The sequence below is a fragment of the Vanderwaltozyma polyspora genome, genomic scaffold (assembly GCF_000150035.1).
Source record: "Vanderwaltozyma polyspora DSM 70294 KpolScaffold1003 genomic scaffold, whole genome shotgun sequence".
In the NCBI taxonomy this organism is placed as follows: Eukaryota; Fungi; Ascomycota; class Saccharomycetes; order Saccharomycetales; family Saccharomycetaceae; genus Vanderwaltozyma; species Vanderwaltozyma polyspora.
This window is the reverse complement of record NW_001834654.1, coordinates 41,575-58,907: the sequence shown is the minus strand read 5'-3', so window position 1 is coordinate 58,907 and position 17,333 is coordinate 41,575. Positions and strand designations below refer to the sequence as shown.

The window sequence follows — 17,333 nt, the reverse complement described above, 5'->3', positions numbered from 1 at the left end:
CTTTTTTTCTATCCTTCTCCTCCAGTCCCGTCCCATTACATCGCATCCCGATCCTCTTGGTCTCCCTCTCCCCCATCACTATGAAACTGAGACAGCAAGATCAGGTGACCTAAAAATAACTGTAACGTGTTCGGATAAGGAAAATTGTTAGAGCATATCATTCAAGACGTCAAACTTTCTCCATCTTTCTTCCACGTTTCTTTTTCATCTTGTGCAGTTTATGAAATCGAAAATCGAAAGGGCACAAAAACTAAGAAAGCAAAAAAAAGAAAAAGCATACTTTTCAGTTTGCTCTTTTTCTTTTTTTAGCATCTCGGCACACAAAAGCACTAGCACAACTACAAGAATTTTCGAATTTAAACCGACCGGCCGACCGACCAAACTGAAAAAAAATAGAAAATTTTACAAAAAAAAATAAATTTAATTTTTTTTTTTTTTTTTCAGTTTGGTCGAAAAACTCCAAAGGAATGAATGAAATACGATGCAATACGATTCATTACAACACAAGAGACAGACACACACAGTCTTAAAAATATATCAAGTAGGTAGTTGTTCTAACACTACAAAATATACTACTACTGACTTAGCGGCCAACAAAATTTTTAACCAGTAGCACTTACTGTTGTCATTATTAAGAGATTGACAGCACACTTATAAACTCTCACATAAACTCTCACTCTTCCCGTCTTCTCTCTTCATTTTTCATCTACTACTCCCAGGTTTACTGCATATAAAACAAAATGATCAAGAAATAAAAACTTAAAATACTGACGTGTACAACAGTTGAACAAGTTGGCGAAAAAATACAGAACATGTTAAAAAAACAACGGTTCCCTACTCTACACTTCTGCTCTTGTCTTGTTCCTTTACTCATATTTTTGGCTAAATATCACTTATTATATTCATCGGTTTGAAATGTATTAGGATTACGTTAAAACTGTTAACTAACTAACGTTAGGTAGCAGTTTTAACTTGACCCTGTGGTAATCCCTCTAGTGATGTTTCAATTCAAGGTTGATTTATTCTCTGTTTTTTTTTTTTTGCCTAAGTTCTAGTTGTATTGTTGTAGTTGTCGTTGTTGATGTTGTTGTTTTTTTTGCCTCTCGTAATAGTTGAAGTTACCTCTCAAATTTGACAAAAAATATATACAACTAAGCAAAACGACTAATATTATCATTTTTATAGAATTGTAATACTTACTTTACATTTTTCTTTTCAGTTTAACTCAAATTTTTAACTTATATTAGGGAATAGTGGTTACTTTATAAGCTTTTTTTTTTCATTAATATATTTTCTAGTTAACAGTACTACTTCTTATTCTATTTGGTATTGTTAAAGCTTTTTGTTCACTAGCATTATTTCAGACTTGGTGTTTACAATAAAGCTTGATATCTTTGAATTGTATTATAATCATCAATAAGGATTCCCAGTAATCATGTCACATAAGAAACGTGTATACCCAACTATGTTGGGATATTCCCAAGATGCTGGTAATGTTGCTAATAACAATCTCAATCCTGTTTTGACCTCTGATGTAGGTAATATAAATTATCAACAGCAAATGGGTAACGCAAATATTGACCAAGATCAATTTGCCAATCAACAAAATGGTTTACCAAATGATAATTCACAGCAAAGAGTTTTCACTCCTGCTCAACAACAATTACATCAACAGATTGATCAGACTGCAAATGCTATGAGTAACATGCAATTGCATAACGTACCAGTTGTAGACCCAAATGCTTATTACCAACAATCAATGCAACAACAACAATCAGGTGTTAATTTAGCAGGAGGTTCAAATGCTCGTCAATCTTCAATTTCTCAGAATCCACAATTGAATACTCAATTCTCAAAATCAAATAAACCAATGAATCAATTGTATCCAATTGATTTATTAGTAGAATTGCCTCCTCCAATATCTGATTTAAGTTTACCTCCTCCTCCTTTGATGGTACCACCTGAAAAAATGATTGTTCCAAGTGAAACTTCAAATGCTCCTCCAAACTATATCAGATCAACCTTAAATGCAATCCCAAAGAACAATTCTTTATTGAAGAAATCTAAATTGCCACTTGCTTTAGTTATCAGACCTTATCAATATTTAGACGATGATGTCAGTCCTCCTCCATTGAATGAAGATGGTTTGGTCGTTCGTTGTCGTCGTTGTCGTTCTTATATGAACCCATTTGTTACATTTACTGACCAAGGTAGAAGATGGAGATGTAACTTCTGTCGTTTGGCTAACGACTTACCAATGTTGTTCGATCAATCGATGGGTGGCGCACCAACTAACCGTTACGAGAGAAATGAAGTTAGACATTCTGTTATGGAATATTTGGCTCCAAAGGAATATACTATGAGACAACCTCCTCCTTCCATCTATTCATTCGTATTGGATGTCTCCCAAAATGCTATTAAAAATGGTTTATTGGCCACTGCTACTAGAACCATTTTGGAAACCTTAGATTCCATTCCAAACCGTGATGAAAGAACAAGAGTCTCCTTTGTATGTGTCGATAGTTCATTACATTTCTTCTCTATTCCATTGGATGAAGATTCCGATCAAGTTAAAATGATGGATATTGGTGATTTGGAAGAACCTTTCTTACCAAGACCAAATTCAATGGTTGTCCCTCTAAACTCATGTAGAAAAAACATCGAGAAATTATTGAACATGATTCCAGAAATTTTCAAGTACAATATCATGCCAAGCTTTGCACTAGGTTCAGCATTAAAATCTGTATATAATATGATTGGTGGTATTGGTGGTAAAATTATCGTCATCTCCTCCAGTTTGCCAAATAAAGGTATCGGTAAATTGCAAAAGAGAAATGAAACCGGTGTTGTTAACACCAACAAAGAATCTTCTCAATTATTATCTTGTCAAGATTCTTTCTATAAAACATTTGCAATTGATTGTAGTAAAGCTCAAATTACAGTTGACCTTTTCTTAGCTTCTGAAGAGTATATGGATGTTGCAACATTATCTAACTTAGCTCGTTTCACTGCAGGTCAAACTCACTTTTACCCAGGTTTCTCTGCCTTACATATGGCAGATGTTACTAAGTTCACCAAAGAATTCTCTAAACATATTTCTATGGATATTACAATGGAAGCTGTTATGAGAGCTCGTGGTAGTACAGGTTTGAGAATGTCTTCATTCTATGGTCACTTCTTCAACAGATCTTCTGATTTGTGTGCTTTCTCCACAATGCCAAGGGATCAAAATTATGTATTTGAGGTCTCCCTAGATGAAACTATTCCAACAGAATATTGTTACGTCCAAGTTGCCATTTTGTTATCTTTGAATACTGGTCAACGTAGAATCAGAGTTATAACTTTGGCTATCCCAACTACTGAATCTTTATTGGAAATTTATGCCTCAGCTGATCAATTGGCTATTACAAACTACTTTGCTGAGAAGGCAGTCGAAAAGGCATTGAATTCAAGCTTGGAAGATGCAAGATCTTATATTTCTAAATCAGTTCAAGATATTTTGGCTGTTTACAAGAAAGATATGGTGGTTTCAAACACTGCTGGTGGTGCACCATTGAGATTATGTGCCAATTTGAGAATGTTCCCATTATTAATGCACGCTATGACCAAGCATATGGCTTTTAGACACGGTGTTGTTCCAAGTGATCACAGAGCCATTGCTTTAAATAATATCGAATCAACTCCATTAAAATACTTGATAAAAAACATATATGCCAATGTTTACTCCCTACATGATATGCCGGACGAAGCTGGTCTGCCTAATGAAGATGGACAAATTGTTCTACCAACACCAATTAACGCTAGTGCTACTTTATTCGAAAGATATGGTCTATATTTGATAGACAATGGTACCGAGTTATTCTTATGGGTTGGTGGTGACGCTGTTCCTGATTTAGTCATGGATATATTTGGTATCCCAGATATCTTCCAAGTTCCAATTGGTAAGCAAGAATTACCAGTATTAGAAAACTCTGAATTCAGCGAAAGGGTCAGAAACATCATCAGCAAAGTTAGAGAGCATGACGATGCTATCACTTATCAAACATTATACATCGTTAGAGGTGCTTCTTTGAGTGAACCTGTTAACCATGCATCTGCAAGAGAAGTCGCTACTTTAAGATTATGGGCTACTAGTACTTTGGTTGAAGACAAGGTATTAAACAGTGAAAGTTATCGTGAATTCTTGCAAAGCATGAAAACTAAAATTAGTAAATGATAAAAATTAAACGTAAAGCTACTTTACAATAAAATATAACTGTACAAAATAAAATTTAAAAAAATATAATTAGGAAACATTAAAGCAATGATCATTTTTTTCTGTTAATTACACTAATCTATTCTGTATTATTTTAAAATTTAGGATAGAAAGATGATAATGAAAATAACATAATATTTTTGAACATTAAATATATTTAAATAAAAAATTATATATATTTATAGAACATTCAAGGCCATAAATATTTTCTGTAATACTTGAATTTAAATAATTAACTTACAAATATAGAGGCATCAAACAATTTAGTTTATAAGGATCGATCACATATTCACTACTATCAAGGTATCACTTTTTATCACTATGAAGGTTTAGAGGGCATCGGGAATTTTAAAGCTAGAAATGTTAAGCGACTAAAAATATTTAAGTGAAAAAAAAATTGTATACCATTCTTAATGAGATGAGATACAAAACATAATGTGATAAAAGAGCTGAGACAGGCTCAAATTAGTATAAGAATGAGTGAACTTAAAGTGTATGTTAATTGATTTTAAGGAGAAACCTCTTTTCTTTAGTATTGCATCTATTATGATAACAATAAACTAACATTTTATTATTTTCTGTAGTGTTTCGAGAAAGGATGTCTTCCAAGATGATGATGCTGGAGAGATGAGTATAGATAATGAGACAGTGGAGGAAACAGCATACCAATTGCCAGCATCTGAATTATTTGAAATGGTTGAAGTAGAACCTTCTACAACAGATCTAAAAGAAGAAGAGGAGGAAAACGATGAATTTGAGTTTCCATTATTCTCATTTGGAACTACCCAAGATACCACAACTGAGGACAAAAGTGAGACCACAGATGGAGTAGAAGTTGAAAATGGTGAAGAGGAAAGAGGACGTAGCAAGAATAAATTGATGAAGATTTCATTGAGAGAACCTTCGCCTGAAATCATTAATCAAGAAAGACCGAAAGAATATTATTTTCATATATATGATGAGGAAGAACAAGAAAAATATAAATCTAGTGCCATTGACTATGATAGCATATTTGTTGATAAAGATTTTATAGTGCAAAAACCAGGAAATAAAAATAGAGTTATAGATATTACTAAGAAAAATGATCAAGTAGAGAAAGAGTTACTTCGAGAAAAAATGCTTAAAAAGAGAAGACCTAGTAAGAAACAGAGGGTAGCAAAGAAGTTGGCATTGGAAAGAATTAAAGCCCGTGAAGAGCTAGCAAAACAGTTGAAGAAAGAGGCTAAGAAGAAACTAGGGAGACGTGGTGGGAAAAAGAACAAGAAGAAAGAAAAAATGAATCCATTGGCTAATGCTGGCGCCACACCAAGATTCAGAACAGAATGAAGCATTTCATATATATTAAAATACAAATTTTATCTGCATCTTATAATAATAAATACATACGAACGTCGATTTTCATTTATTACTTGTTAATTATTAACAAATTATTTAGATAATATACTTATTGAGCTTAGCATTATATCAAGATAATTTTCAAACGAGACATTTGTACTCTCTATATTGAACTTTTCCTTCATATTTTCGTTTATCACATTTAATATTAGATTTTTATTATTTATTAATGATTTCCCTACAGGACCACCTCTATTAATTGAAATTTCTAATTCTTTTTTATAACTATTTGATATTGAGCTCCAATATAATTCTGATAAACTTTTATTTAATTTGTTTGAACTTTGATAAGAGTAGCTTCCCTTCTTTCTCTGTAAAGAAATAAATTCATTTAATAGATTAGAATTACCATTATTTTCTAATTTGATATTTTTCAACAGTGTCTCTAAAGAATTTATAACCAATGCGTTTTTAATTACGACGTCTTTATAAACATTTGGTAAATTTTTCACAGAGTTAATTGTTTTTGACAATTGATTAGTTGTAGTTGACGCTATAGATTGGACGATTTTAGAGTAAGTATTTGTAAAATCCATTGGCGATAATATGAACAATGAATTTGATAATTTTGCAATTGGGCTATCTACGGAAGTGTTAATTGAAGTGTCATCCAATTTCAAAGACTCGTTAGTCAATGACAGAGATACGAAATTCAATAGATTTTTCTTATTTGGAATGACAATTGAAGAATTTAGATTTTTGATCAATTTTAAAGTAATTAAATTGACATTTTCATTTAATATCATTGATAATTGTGAATGGATAATTGATAATTCCTGACAATTGTTTATGGATAAATTAATTCTATTCAATTTATTTATCAAATGTACGAAAACCAAAGAATCTCTTAGTAAATTCGAGGTTTGGTGAATTTTATTTAATACATTTTGTAGTTTTTGTATTTTTTCATATGGTTTTAGAATATCATCATTTAATCTATCATAAGAGATATTCAAATAGTCTAAACTTGGTTTCAATTGCTGATCTACAGTTTCGTTAAATTGTTGTTTTTTCATGTATTCGTTTATTAAATCGATTGATCTTGATTTGATTAAATTATCAATTGAAGAATTAATTTCATTTAGATCAAAATTTAATTTCTTTAACGGTGTGTTTAAATCCAAAGTATTTATATTATTTGCAAATATTGATTGATCATTATCTTGAATTACATTTGTTGTGTTAATTAAGTCATTGGTATATTGTAAGACGTTAAAACCTTCAGCTAATAAAGATTCATCGAAATCTTCAAAAGATGTAGTTGACATTCTTGGGATGAGCAATGGGATGAAAGTGATATTATATGTTCTTTATGAACTTTATTTGGTGAATCTAATATATATAATAACCCATTAGTACGGTATTTATGGCGTATTTATTTTGTCATGAAGAATGTACAATTAATAGATATGATAATTGTGGCTACTAATGCCTAAATAACGGTGATACTAAGAATTATAGTGAATGATCGAATATTAATGACACGTTATACGAATCTTGCACGTGATACATTTTCTTAAATTCGAGTCCGGGTAAACAGTCTGTAATATATTATATAGCTAGGTTTTACACTGGCGTAAAGTATCTTATTTGAAGAACCGTTGCCCCCCATCAACTAGTTAACTCGATGCAAGATTGCTGACATTGACATCACATAGTAAGTGTGACCATGTGACTAGGGTAAGTTACTTAGAAGTGTCACACTAATGAAACTTATATATATATATATATATATATATAAGCTATGGTCTAAAAAGTGCACGCCGCTAATTCAAATAGCGACCTTAAACTTACATGTCGTACAATCGGATCAGATAAGATCAGATAAGATCAGATCAGATTAAGTTACATTAAGTTACCCTTCCGGTGGATCTTGCATCAGTTTAACTTCGAAAAAAGAAAATAGAACACGGATATATATTTACATTGCGCACCTTTTACGAGGAGAGCGTGTAGACATAAGTATGTATATATTCATTTGCCAACGGGTTGAATACACCCAAACACCTTCAATTTCACTTAATTTATTTTAATTTAACAATTTGGGAAGTTCCTGATTGGTCAATAATGCAAAAAGATATGTCCAGACAATACACGTTCTACAGTAACAATAGAGTTGGACAACTGGATAAATTTGTCCCACCAAATATATTCTCTGGTGTCGTGCCTACTTTCCACTCTTGATGAGAAAGTACCAGGACATTTCTCTGAAAAAGAAAAATGTCCCAAACCCAATCTCAAACACAAGCCCTAATAATTGACGGATAAATCCCAGATACAATCACAGTCAGCAAACAGTAAGACCATTTTGGCAGCAGCTCACAACGTTTGTGTTTTTCCACTCTATCAAGTATGAAGCACCAAGCATTAAGCATTAAGTATTAAGCATTAAGTATATGAATATAATATACAATGAGATTGTATGGATCTGTATTAAGGCATACCAGTACAAAATGTACTTGTGGTTTATGCTACCACACGCCTTCTCTACTCTACTCTTCCTCCCCCATGCATTTTCAATTTACAACAGCAGTAGCACCAACAACAGCAACAATACACCGACTGATCTTGCCCTGCAACATAAAACCCCATGCTTTCCCACGATTACACACATTAAACACACCAACCACCCCGTGCAAGAAAGCAAAACATAGCAAAACAATTACCATCCCACCTTGTTGAACTAACCTGTGTGTGTACCTCTATCTCATCATTGCATTGCATCTGGGCCAGAACCAACACCAACACCAACACCAACCCTTCAAATTACGTTGTTATCTCGAACGTAACGTAACCTACTCCATTCTATACGTATTGTCTACTTCACTTTCCCACCTGAGTTCTTTTTATGTTTTTTCGTCTCGTCACTTTCTCTTGGCCTTTGTCTGCTTCCAAAGATTTGAAATTTCATTAGTTTCTAATTGGGCATGTTCCCATATCTTATTACTTTATATATAAAGGTCATAATGATTCTATCTATCTATCTCTCTATCTATAACGACCTTCCGACTCTCTGTCTGTTCCTAACTTGTATAATTGTCTAATTTCTAGTTTCTCTTAGCTATCCAGCACTCACGCACCTAGATTCACATCTATATACTTGTTCTCTCTTCACTCATTAACTCATTTCATAATGGCTCCTCCTTTCTATAACGATATCACTAAAAATGTTAACACTTTGTTGAACAATGATTATTATCATTCTCAAGTCGCTTCTTTCGAAGTCTCCACTGTCGCTAAAAATGGTGTCAAGTTCAACGTCAAATCAAAGCAATCTACTCAAGGTGCTCCATTGTCTTCAACCATAGAAACTAAAATTAATGACAAATCTACAGGTTTGACTTTGACCCAATCTTGGTCAAATGCAAACAATTTGAACACTAAAGTTGAATTAGCCGATATCCTAACTCAAGGTTTGAAAACTGAATTGATCACCTCAATGGTACCAAACGTTTCCAAAAACGCTAAATTTAACGTCTCTTTTGTTCAACCTTCTTTCACCGCAAGAGGTAACTTCGATTTATTGACAAAACCATCTTTCGTCGGTGATTTGTCTTTGGCTCACGATGGTATCGTTGGTGGTTTACAATTCGGTTACGATATCACTCAAGGTTCCTTATCTAGCTACGCTTTGGCCTTAGCTTACAACCAATCTGACTACTCCTTAGGTTTATCTATTAACAACAAGCAATTCACCACCGTCTCTTTCTTCCAAAACGTCTCTTCCATTTTGCAAGTTGGTGCTAAAGCTACCGCTAACGTTGCTTCTGCTTCAAACGTTAACATCGAGTTTGCTACTAAGTACGTCCCAGATGAAACTTCTCAAGTTAAGGCTAAGATCCAAGATACCGGTATCCTAGCTTTAGCTTACAAACAAGAATTGAGAAAAGGTGTCACTTTAGGTTTAGGTGCTTCCTTCAACGCTTTGAACTTGAACGAACCAGTCCATAAGTTGGGTGGTTCTTTGACCTTCTCTGCTTAGGTATCTTTGAAAACAATAATGTTATGAGTTTTTTTTATGATATTATGTTGAATTAAAAACAGTCTGTTCAATTCACTTTTTGAGTATTGAATAGATATGCTTTTTTTTTATTATTTTTATTAGATCTCATTAATGTTCTTTTTTAAAAAATTCTGTATATCTCATCTACTCCCCCCCTTAGCAGGTACATAGGGTTAAGCTTAACCAGTTTCCCCATTCATGCCAATTTGTTAATAATGAAATCCAATGAATAGATTATTAGGTTAGATAATTCTCTCCCCTATATTTTGATATTGTTTATATTTACTTAAAATAGATATTCTTAACTATAAGGAATGGGTAATGTGTTAGTTCTCTATAATGAAATAGCACAATTCCATTCTCCGCTCATTAAATCGACTATTGTTCTCTTCCGAATTCCTAATTCAATTATTATATTTTTATTCTATGAAGTATACACGAATATATGTATAATATTCTTATGTTTAATCCTTCTGGGTATTATCGATTGGTTCATTGATGACTGCAAACTGTGGGATCTTATTTCTTGATATTACTAAATCTGTTTCAAACATTGTGATAAATTCTAAATCTGCATCACCTTTTAAACCTCCTGAAAATATATTGTATTCTTGATAAATTCCTGCTGTTGACCAACCTTGTAACAGTTTGCGTATTATACCAACAACAACACCTACCCTATGCTTACCTTTATTCGAATGTATTAAAATTGGGTAATTGCCAACATCTAAAACTAGGTTCAATACTTCGTTCATTCTATCTTCAATACCCTCATCTCTACAGGAATCCATAAATATATGATGATAGCTAATCTTCTCATCTTCTAGAAATTTAGAATATTCTTCTGAGATATCTTTTCGATCACCAATATATATTATAGTCCTAAGGTTAAGTTGATCTTTAATAAATGGGTAATTCAGAGGCATTGGATATCCAGAACGGTATATTGAGACATCTGTGCTTACCACAGGTGAAAACCCTAGCGGAGGTATATATTTTGGTTTAGTAGTCTTTACCATCTTGATATATATTCTTGTGATTCTTATATGAACTACGCTTGAATTGTACTAGGAAAAAAAATGTCGATATGCTTCTCTTGATCCAAGTATTAAATGTGTCCTCTTCGAAACAGCTCTAATCCCTTTTAAAATTGAATTTTAACAATTTTTTTCTTACTATCTTCAACAGTACAATGTCTACTTAAATTGATGATGTCAAGTGAAAAGTTCAAAGCTTAAAAGTTGTTTAAACACTATTCGGTCATATATATAAACCTTTCAACTATATTTTTAATTGAGTCACTGAAGTTATAAGAATACGTTATGTAAAGAGATCATCGCAAGATTTCACATTGATATACCTCATCATGTTTTTACGTTATCATATCTGCTTGATATTTGACTATAACGATAATTCGAACCGAAATTAAAAGTGATCACGATGTTGTAGCAGCGTCAAGATAAGAAACTCGATTGTTTATAAGAGAAAAATGAATTGCATGTAATGAATCTTCCATTCTTCATGTATTCATGTAACTATTATACGATATCGATAGTTGTAATCAATCTTAAATAAATATATATATATATATATAAATATATTAGTTTATGAACGTTTTCCATCAATTGATGCTATTTTTAACCTTTACGTTCCAGTGCATGTCATGATTTAAGGTTTCCTATAAGGGAAATATCTAAACAAAGATCCAAGAGGAATTCGAATCGACATTAACGATCAGATGGGGCTAAATGAAGAGAATCCGTAATCGAGCTTATAGTTTGGAGATCTGTTTGGGTTGGTTTATGGTAACGTAGAATGATTTGTTGACTAAGTGTCTATTTTATATATTTAAGTGTAAGTTGAATTTTGAATTAGTTGATTTGGTCTCAACCAACAGGAATAGTGTTCGAAATAGAAAGGCAAGAGTCTTAATGAGAAGATGAATGGTTCACTAAACATTCGTGGATTGCCTAAACTTACGACATCTACATCGATATCAGTTTCGTCAACTTCTGCGTCAAGCACTCTATCGACAACAACTTTGAGTTCAAACTCTATTATTAGTAGTATAACAACGGATACAAGTGGTACAAGTACAAGTTCAAGAGATGTCTCTTCAGGTCAAAGTACTTTGAATTCAATATCTACAACTTCAAGTATTATTGTACCTTCGATAACACCTCCTTCAGCTGCAAAAAATCCAAATGTATGGCATTCTGAGGATAGTGATGGTACTGTGTTCATAGCAGTAGGTTCGATAATAGGTGGTATATTTGGTGGAGTGCTGATATGGTGGATGATAACTTCCTATCTGTCCCATGTGAAGACTAAGAAAGCATATCACTCCGATATGGAAGAGCAATATATGTCTCATCTAAACGGAGGTTCTCCTCACAAAGTAGGCTCGTACCATGACGATAAATCAAAGATTGAAAACCCATTCTCTTCCTTTTATATGGATGATTTGGAAAGCAGCAATAAGAAAAAATATTCTAGAGTCAGTCTGGTTTCAGATAACCCCTTCGATGAAGATTTGGATTATGCTTTAGATACTACTGAACAAGTAAGATATAATCCAATTCAAGATGAAACAAACCATTATGCAAATAAAAAGGATACCTTATTCATCTCACCTACTAAGGAAGTTTTGCAACAGCAAAGACAAAGACGTGAATCGAAATTATTTGATAATCCATCGGAATTACCATCCACACCTCCTTCGAATTTTAAAACGTTGATGTTGAAACCAGAAAGAAGTGCTTCTCCTGAAAGGAAGTCACGATCACCAATACGACAACATCGTAAAAATAATTCATCGGTTCAATTAACCCCATTAAAGTTAGATAGCGGAGAAGATGATTTCAAAAAGACTCCAACCAAGAAGAAGAATGTTAATAATAGTAATAATAATAATAAACATAAGAAGACTCCTTCAATGTATCTTGATGATATGTTGGAAAATGATAACTAAATTATCTGTAAGTAAATAGGTTTTTAAAATTTAGGAATAATATGTATAGGACAATAGGTATGAAAATGGACAATTATGGATTTGCTCTTTTGTTACATCTAATATAGAATAAATATTTATAAATGGTTCATATTTATAGTTCCATTTCTAGTTGATTCATAACCAGTTCAGGCTGTCGTCATTATGATCTATTACTGACGTCAAATATCGTATCATTTCGAACGGGAGTCGATAAAAGACCATTGAATATTCAATGAGCTTAAAAATCTTGGGTAGGTTGGCTGTTAAGAGCAATACTAGTTCAAGTGATGTTATTTTAATATATTTTAACCAGTCATAGTTACAACTGTGGGCATTTCGAAGATAAACCTATTGAAGGATGAATTCCAGAGATTCTTCTTTAACTCCTTTACAAGTAGCAGTGCTAGATGAACCTGCTTTGGCAAATAATCCTGAACATTTTATAAGCAGTGATGAATATAATGGAGACGTACCCATTGCCATTGATTTTGGGTCAAACACTTTGAAGGCTGGTTATACTAATCAAGACGTTCCAAGTTTGGTCTTTCCAACAAGATTGACTCGTTTTAGAGATAGGAGATTGAATAGAACTATGACATTTATTGGTAATGATATTAGTTTGGATCAAGCAGTTCGTGCACAATCTAAGTCACCATTTGATGGGTCTATGGTTACGAATTGGGAATATATTGATGAGATGTTAGAGTACACATTTAAACATTTAGGTGTATTGGGAGATAATGGTATATCAAATCCACTTATATTCTCGGAAAAATTGGCTGTTGTTCAAGCTCAAAGGTCTCAATGGTACCAACTTTTATTTGAAACATTTAACATATCTAAAGCTACCTTTGGTATCGATAATCAATTTGCATTTTTTGCTAATAATAGCATTGATAGCACTGGTTTAATGATAGGTTGCAATAACGAAGATACAAATGTTATCCCCATAGTTAATGGGGTAGCTTCCCTCCAAGAATGTAAACGTATTAATTGGGGTGGTAATCATGCAGTCTCTTATATGAATAACTTATTGTCATTAAAGTATCCTTATTTTCCGACTAAATTGACAGATCTCCAATATCAAAAATTATACCATGATTATTGTTACGTCTCTCCAGATTATTCAGCAGATATTGATAAATATTTAACGTTAGATGTGTTGGAAGAGAAAAACATAGTTGTAGAAGCACCATTTACTGAAATTACTCAACCTCAAAAGTCAGAAGAAGAACTTCGAATCCAAGCTGAGAAGAGAAAGGAAACTGGTAGAAGGTTACAAGAACAAGCAAAACAAAAAAGAATGGAAAGGTTAATTCAAAAACAAGAAGAACTAGAGTACTATACTCAACTAAAAGAACAATTTATAGACCAACCAAAAAAGAAAATATTATCAATCTTACAGAATGCAGGCTTTGATGATGAACGTGATTTCAAAAAATATGTATCAAATCTAGAGCGCTCTGTTAAAAAAGCACACTCGGCTGAACTAGCAGAAGATGATGACGTTGATGAAGATCCATCAGCAAATAAATTTGACCTTCTTGATATTCCAGATGATCAACTGACACCTGAACAAATAAAGGAAAAGAGGGTTCAAAGACTAATGAAAGCAAATGTAGAAGCTAGACAAAAAGCTAAGGAAGAGAAGGAAAGGATCCAAAAGGAGGAGGAAGAGTTAAGGAAAAAAGAAGAAGAATGGAGACAAAGTGATCTTACTGGCTGGATCAAGGACAAGAGAGGTAAATTGAATGCATTGATTGTAAAGAGAAAGGAAAAATTAAAGATGCGTGAAGAGATGAAAGATCGTAAATCTCAAGCTGCGCAGAATAGAATGAAGAACTTGGCGACATTGGCAGAAGACAATGTTCGTCAGGGAGGCAAAAGAAATAGAGATCAGGCAACTATTGATAATGATCCAAACGACACATTTGGTGCTGATGACGAAGATTGGATGGTTTATAATGACATAAGTCAGAATCCCGAAGCTTTGGATGAAGCCATTGAAGAGGATTATAAAGATATTGTTGAAATAGAGAAAGAATTATTAGAATTCGATCCAAACTTTACTGGTGAAGATACATTAGATGCTCAATATGACTGGAGAAACTCGATATTGCACTTATTCTTAAGAGGTCCTAGGCCACATGATAGTGATGATGTACATGAACAGCATCAAATGCATTTGAATATTGAACGTATTAGAGTACCAGAAGTATTATTCCAACCAACAATGGGAGGTTGTGATCAGGCCGGTGTAGCGGAATTATGTGAAACAATTCTTCTTAAAAAGTTTGGTTCTTCTCCAAACCAATTAAGTAAAACTGCAGAAGATATGGCTAATAATATATGGTTATCAGGTGGTAATGCGAAAGTGCCAGGACTGAAGAATAGAATTGTGAAAGAGTTTACTTCATTTTTACCTGTGGGTACAAAGTTATCTGTAAATATGAGTTCAGATCCGTTATTAGATTCCTGGAAAGGTATGGCTAAATGGGCTAAGAGTGAGGATTATAATAAAAGTTTCATAACAAAAAAAGAGTATGAAGAATATGGACCAGAGTATATAAAAGAACACAAGATGGGTAACGTTGCCTATTTTGAGTAATGTAATATTGATTATTTAATAAACATATATAATGTACAAACAAATGATGTTATAAAGTTAATGAGATGTTCTATTTTTTACTGGCAGGTTTGGTTGCCTTTGGGTTTACACCCTTCTTTAACAAACCAATCTTCTTTGATTTTTCCATATATTTTTTGTCTTCATCGTTATCAAATGAAGCGAAGTCATCATTAATAATACCTTCTTCAAGAGCTTCTTCTCTTGCGGCAGCTTCTTTTTCTCTTGCACTTGCTTGGTTATCATCATGAGGAGATGGACCAATCTTTTGGAATTTGGCAACGTAGAAACCGTCAACATTATAAGTATGAGGGTAATATCTTCTAGTTAACTTCAAACTTGGGTGAAACTTCTTACCTCTAAAGCTTGTAAAACCTTCCTTACCAATTGCCAAACCAGATTCGACTAATTTAACATTAGGTCTCTTTCTTAATGCATAATCTACAACAGCTTCATCTTCTTCTACAGCTACAGAACAAGTTGAGTAAACAATAACACCACCAGTTTTAGAGTTAGCATCGACAGAATCAATTGCAGATAGTAGCAATTGCTTTTGAAGATGAGGAATTTGAATAAAATCTTTTTCGGTTCTTGAAGATTTGACAGATTGATCTTTACCAATAACACCGGTACCAGAACATGGAGCATCTAATAAAATTCTATCAAAACCACCAATAACTTTTGGGAATTCACGAGCATCATAATTACAAACTATGGTATTGGTACAACCTAAACGATGAATGTTGGCAATTAGAGATTTTGTTCTGGCCTTGTTGGCATCATTAGCAAAAACACAACCAGTATTTTTCATTAAAGCTGAAATATAAGTGGTTTTACCACCTGGAGCAGCAGCCATATCAAGAACACGTTCATTTTCTTGTGGGTCTAGTGCAACAACTGGTAAAAATGATGAGGCAGCTTGTAAAATATATTGACCAGCTAAGTATTCTGAAGTAGCACCAATTGGGACTTGAGAATCGAAAATTTGTAAACCGACTTTAGTCCATGCACCAATTGGTTGTAAATTGACACCTTTGTTGACTAAAGCTTGAGCCAAATCTCTTCTTCTTGTCTTCAAAGTGTTAGTTCTAATTGAAATTGGTCTTGGAACTTCATTTGCTTCAAAAAATTCTAAAGCTTCAGCTGGGGAAAATAAATTAAATATTTTTTCAGCTAAGAATGGGCTATAACCAAAGTAAGAACAAATATCTTTCAATAATCTATCGATATATTCGGTTCTTGATCTTCCTTCAGCGGCAAGGTTCCTGAAATCCTCTAATACCTTGACAATTTCTAAGATTCTAGTTCTTACTGCTGTCAAATCAGGTGGTTGGTCGGCCATCAATTCTAATTCTTCTTCGGTTGGTAGAATATCAGCTCTTGGTTGGTTTATGCTAGCTTCTAACAATTCTTGTTCAGCCTCCTCTGCTTCCAAAGCATCCTCCTCATCAATACGTTTCGATAGGGATTCCATGTTTGCAGCATTCAATTCTTCTAAATCAGCCTCTTCGTCATCAGAAAACATTGGATTGGCATGACCATCTTCGGCGTCTTCATCATATTCATATTCTTGTTCTAAATCAAACTCATCTTCTAAACCTTCTTTACCTTCATCTTCATCTTCGTCATCATCATCAAACAAAAGCTTCTTAGCTTCAGAAATTTCTTCTTGTTGTTCGTTTTCTTCCTCTACTTGAACCTCTTCATCTTGCTCTTCTTCCTCTGCCTCTTCAACGGCAGCTTTTTTAGATTCCTTCTTCTGCTTATGAGAGTGTTCCTTGGACTTATTATCCTTCTTATGTTTTTTTGAAGATCTAGAATCAGCACTTTCTTCAGTAGAAGCAGAACGTTTAGACTTTTCTTTAGTTCTATTCAATTTTTTCTCCTTTCTAGCCTGGAATTCATCCAAACTTGGTGGAGCACCTTGCTTGTTCTTAGCACGTCTACTACCCATCCTGTATTACTCAATTTGATTCTTACTTGATATTCGAATGTATTTAAAAATATCAAAAATAACCCAAGACCAGAATAAAGTTGGAAGCCTCGAATTTAAATACTATAA

At 33.3% G+C, this 17,333-nt stretch overlaps 8 protein-coding genes across 8 annotated transcripts; 5 read left to right on the top strand and 3 right to left on the bottom strand.

The window, feature by feature from the left end:
- Positions 1-1,435: 1,435 nt before the first annotated feature.
- Positions 1,436-4,216, top strand: Kpol_1003p22 (uncharacterized protein; the record flags this gene model as incomplete). The annotated part of the gene is made up of 1 exon (XM_001644525.1): positions 1,436-4,216. The coding sequence occupies one exon, from the start codon at positions 1,436-1,438 to the stop codon at positions 4,214-4,216; it is 2,781 nt and encodes a 926-aa protein (XP_001644575.1).
- A 515-nt stretch (positions 4,217-4,731) lies between these two features.
- Positions 4,732-5,581, top strand: Kpol_1003p21 (uncharacterized protein; the record flags this gene model as incomplete). Its single annotated transcript, XM_001644524.1, has 2 exons — positions 4,732-4,748; positions 4,840-5,581. The coding sequence occupies 2 exons, from the start codon at positions 4,732-4,734 to the stop codon at positions 5,579-5,581; spliced, it is 759 nt and encodes a 252-aa protein (XP_001644574.1).
- A 101-nt stretch (positions 5,582-5,682) lies between these two features.
- On the bottom strand, positions 5,683-6,918 carry COG5 (Golgi transport complex subunit COG5; the record flags this gene model as incomplete). Its single annotated transcript, XM_001644523.1, has 1 exon — positions 5,683-6,918. The coding sequence occupies one exon, from the start codon at positions 6,916-6,918 to the stop codon at positions 5,683-5,685; it is 1,236 nt and encodes a 411-aa protein (XP_001644573.1).
- Positions 6,919-8,783: 1,865 nt separating this feature from the next.
- On the top strand, positions 8,784-9,632 carry POR1 (porin POR1; the record flags this gene model as incomplete). The annotated part of the gene is made up of 1 exon (XM_001644522.1): positions 8,784-9,632. One exon carries the CDS (start codon positions 8,784-8,786, stop codon positions 9,630-9,632), a length of 849 nt encoding a protein of 282 aa, XP_001644572.1.
- Positions 9,633-10,117: 485 nt separating this feature from the next.
- Positions 10,118-10,672, bottom strand: OCA2 (Oca2p; the record flags this gene model as incomplete). Its single annotated transcript, XM_001644521.1, has 1 exon — positions 10,118-10,672. The coding sequence occupies one exon, from the start codon at positions 10,670-10,672 to the stop codon at positions 10,118-10,120; it is 555 nt and encodes a 184-aa protein (XP_001644571.1).
- A 920-nt stretch (positions 10,673-11,592) lies between these two features.
- On the top strand, positions 11,593-12,624 carry Kpol_1003p17 (uncharacterized protein; the record flags this gene model as incomplete). Its single annotated transcript, XM_001644520.1, has 1 exon — positions 11,593-12,624. One exon carries the CDS (start codon positions 11,593-11,595, stop codon positions 12,622-12,624), a length of 1,032 nt encoding a protein of 343 aa, XP_001644570.1.
- A 379-nt stretch (positions 12,625-13,003) lies between these two features.
- On the top strand, positions 13,004-15,253 carry ARP5 (actin-related protein ARP5; the record flags this gene model as incomplete). The annotated part of the gene is made up of 1 exon (XM_001644519.1): positions 13,004-15,253. The coding sequence occupies one exon, from the start codon at positions 13,004-13,006 to the stop codon at positions 15,251-15,253; it is 2,250 nt and encodes a 749-aa protein (XP_001644569.1).
- A 70-nt stretch (positions 15,254-15,323) lies between these two features.
- On the bottom strand, positions 15,324-17,225 carry NOP2 (rRNA (cytosine-C5-)-methyltransferase NOP2; the record flags this gene model as incomplete). Its single annotated transcript, XM_001644518.1, has 1 exon — positions 15,324-17,225. The coding sequence occupies one exon, from the start codon at positions 17,223-17,225 to the stop codon at positions 15,324-15,326; it is 1,902 nt and encodes a 633-aa protein (XP_001644568.1).
- Positions 17,226-17,333: the final 108 nt, after the last annotated feature.